General features: G+C 54.6%; 1 protein-coding gene across 1 annotated transcript; it reads left to right on the top strand.

Annotated features, from left to right (window-relative positions):
* Positions 1 to 1398: 1398 nt before the first annotated feature.
* Positions 1399 to 3429, top strand: SOWAHD (sosondowah ankyrin repeat domain family member D). The gene has a single exon (XM_021548390.4). The coding sequence runs from the start codon at positions 1416 to 1418 to the stop codon at positions 2541 to 2543; it is 1128 nt and encodes a 375-aa protein (XP_021404065.3). The 5' UTR covers positions 1399 to 1415; the 3' UTR covers positions 2544 to 3429.
* Positions 3430 to 3710: the final 281 nt, after the last annotated feature.

Genomic DNA, 3710 nt, shown 5'->3' on the forward strand with positions numbered 1-3710 from the left:
GCAGTCATGGGGGGCTGTTTCAGGGGGACAACCTTGGGGTGCTGCTGGGATCAGAGGAAGTGTCCTGGGACCAGTGTCATGGATTTACACACACCAGACAATGTCACAGCGTCTGACCCTGCTAAAGAATGCTGGGTGCAAGTGAATGTTTCCAAGGACTCTTTTGTTAGTTCTTTGGTTACAGCTCAAGCTGGTGCTTCCAGAGAGGAGCTCCTATCCCAGTTCACACCTCTCAGTTATACCCCGACACTCATCACCCAGTCCAAGTCAATCACTAAATTCTGGTTGGCAGTATCTTGATTTCTTGCTAGGTTTCACTGGAGCTGGGCTGGCTGCTTTCTGATGTTACTTTATTCTCCTGGGATTGTCTCCTTGGCCTTTATCATCTCCATTCTGCTCATATCTGCTGCATTCCAAGAGTGCTTTGCTAGCAGCATCGGTGTATGAAAAGTTTATGTTTGGTCAGCTCTTACGGCCTAAGGCTTTGGCTACTTCAGGTGCTAATGCTGAGCCAGCAGTGCTAAACGAGATGACTCAGGCAGGAGAAAATAGTTCATCAATTTCTGCTGTAGCATCAGCACTGAGCTGCCCAGAACCCCTGTGCCTCTGTCCGGTCCCGCAGTTCTGCAGTCCTTGTATTCCCATATCTTCCCTGTGTTCCCAGACATTCCCTGTAGTCCCAGACATTCCCTGTGTTCCCATACCTTCCCTGTATTCCCAGATGTTCCCTGTATTCCCATACCTTCCCTGTGATCCCATACCTTCCCTGTGTTCCCATATTTTCCCTGTGTTCCCATACCTTCCGTGTGTTTCCATATTTTCCCTGTGTTCCCATACCTTCCCTGTGATCCCATACCTTCCCTGTGTTCCCATATTTTCCCTGTGTTCCCATACCTTCCGTGTGTTTCCATACCTTCCCTGTGTTCCCATATTTTCCCTGTGTTCCCATACCTTCCGTGTGTTTCCATATTTTCCCTGTGTTCCCATACCTTCCCTGTGATCTCATACCATCCCTGTGTTCCCAGACTTTCCCTGTATTCCCAGATGTTCCCTGTATTCCCATACCTTCCCTGTGTTCCCATGCTTTCCCTGTGTTCCCATGCTTTCCCTGTGTTCCCATGCTTTCCCTGTGTTCCCATGCTTTCCCTGTGTTCCCATACCTTCCCTGCATTCGCAGACGTTCCCTGTATTCCCAGACTTTCCCTGTATTCCCAGATGTTCCCTGTATTCCCATACCTTCCCTGTGTTCCCATACCTTCCCTGTGATCCCATACCTTCCCTGCATTCGCAGACGTTCCCTGTATTCCCAGACTTTCCCTGTGTTCCCAGAAGTTCCCGTGTTCCCGCACGCTGCCTGCATTCCCACACTCTCCCTTCATCCCGCACGCGTGACCAAAGGTCGCGGCGCGGCCGCCATGCCGTGCCGCCCCGCGGGATCGGTTCCTCCTTCGCCAGGGCCGGCGGGGGAAGCGCGGGTGAGCGCGGGGAGCCTGAGCTGTGCCCTGCCGGGACAGCCGTGCCACAGGCTCCCCATGGCCCGGCGGGAGCGGCAGGAGAGCGGGGCGGAGCAGGAGGCGGCTGGCATCTCCCGCAGGTTCTCCTTCCTGGATGCCGCCCAGCCCCTCGCGGGCGGCCGGGCCCGCAGCTCCCAGCTCTGGCCAGCCGCCCCGGGGAGCAGGGAGCGCTTCCATACGCTGCAGAAGATGGACACCAACAAAAGCATCGGCTGGGGCAGGCACAGCCTGGGGAGCTGGGGTAGGACTTCAGGCAGGTTCTCCGTTAGCCCCAGCAGCAGCCGGAGAAAGGAGCTGAAGGAAATCCTCCTGCAGAGCAACAGCCCCGGCAGCACCTTACGGTTTGCCGCTGCTCAGAAGACATCCAGCAGCAGCAGTCTTCCTGCAGGGCTGCACCAAGAGCAGAAGCCTGAGCAGAGCCCTGATCTGCTGCCCCTTGTCCTTGATCCCCTGGAGCACGCATGGCTGCTGACAGTGGCCGAGGGTGATGCGGACAGCATCATCAAGCTGCTGGACCTGGATCCCAGCCTGCTGACCAGGAGAGACTTTGTGACAGGCTTCACCGCTCTTCACTGGCTTGCCAAGCACGGCCACCATGAGAGCTTCATCCAAGTCATCTCCCATGCCCAGAAGAAAGGCTACCCCGTCAACATGAACATCCCCACAGCCAGCGGCGGGCTCACCCCTTTGCACCTGGCTGCCTTGCAGGGACACGAGGTGCTCATCAAGGTGCTGGTGGGAGCTTACGGGGCAGACACCACCTGCAGGGACCACAACGGGCGCAAGGCTTGGCAGTACCTGCCAGCAGACACCTCCAGGGACCTGAAGGAGCTGGCAGGAGCCTTGGAGGAGGACTTGGTCCAGCTGCACTCTCACAACACCAACAACAACTGTAAGTCATCCAGAGAGGCTGGGGCAGGGCAGGACTGTGTGGACTCCGGGGCCGAGGGAAAAGCCCAACACTCCTGGAGCCTGTCGACCCTCCGAGGCTTTGTTAGACAGGCCTTTGCTTTCTTCCATGAGCGCTGAAGCTCTCCTGGCTCCATTAACTGGTAAAACTATGCTGGATAGCAGCCAGAAAAGCCTGCAGAGAACTGGGAACTTGGCTACTCAAAATCCTGGCCAAGTGAGGGTTAAGCCATGGCACTGTGGCCACCCTGGGTCTTGTGGTCTTTTGGGGCTATTCTGGTGTGTATGTAGAGCACCATGGCCACTGGGAGCAGTACCTCGGGGCAGCCCTTCCAAAAAACTGCCTGTCTGCAGAGGGGGCTGTGCCCTGTGTCCCCTTGGATGGGGACTCCTTGTTGCATCCCAACAGATGGCCATGGTTGGGGCTCACATGTCTGCTCTGCTGTGGGGAGCTGCTCCAACACCCTGCGTGCCCACAGGAGGATGCTGACCCACCATGTGTGGTGGATCTCATGCTGCAAACACCATCCAGCTCCCTGTGAGATCCCCTCACCTCTGCCTTATGTACCTTCTCTGGGTTGATGTTTATTTATAAAGCTGATTCTCAGTAGAGTAAGAGCTAATGGCCCTGTTTGTCAGAAGAGTGCAGGCCAAGAGAAGCCTTTCAAAGTGTAAAACAACTCACACTGGCAGTCCTTCCCTTGAGATCCCCATCCCAGGAAGCCTGAAATGCTCAACCTCATTAGGAATGAGGGCCAGAGCAAAGGAGGCAGGAAGGACACAAGGGGGGCAGCATGTGGTGGCTCCTGTGGGGATTAGAGTTCAGGGACAGCTCTGGAAAGATGATTCATTCTCAGAAACTGTGGAAAAGGTATGTGAAGGCTGTGAGATTGAGATTATTTTTATTGCTACTGAGATCATGCTCAAAAATGAAACTGATGAAAATCACTGCAGCAGCGTAACAGTGCATGTATGTCTCGTCACTGCATTAAAAGGGCAAAGCCTCTGCTTGCCTGCTTGTGTTTTGTTATTCAAGTGGAGTTCTGCCCTGATGATTTCAACTTGCTTTTTACATTCTCAAAGGCCAGTACTGCTTCAAAATATCTTCAGAAAAACAACAGCCCCTTCCTCTTTCTCATCAGCATTGAGACTATTCCTACGCCCTTAAACAGCAGTCCCGCTTGAGAAGTGCTTCTCAAACAGGAACTGGGGAGTTTCTGTTCCCCAGGGCAGCCCTTGCAGGAACAACTCCTTTAGGAGGGCAGTTGTGGTTTTCTTTCCAGCTGC

Source organism: Lonchura striata, chromosome 4A (genome assembly GCF_050655825.1).
Source record: "Lonchura striata isolate lonStrDom1 chromosome 4A, ASM5065582v1, whole genome shotgun sequence".
Taxonomy (NCBI): Eukaryota; Metazoa; Chordata; class Aves; order Passeriformes; family Estrildidae; genus Lonchura; species Lonchura striata.

Bases quoted from the DNA above. Each gene is read 5' to 3' on its own strand.
- SOWAHD (XM_021548390.4), top strand. From the start codon at position 1,416: ATGCCGTGCCGCCCCGCGGGATCGGTTCCTCCTTCGCCAGGGCCGGCG.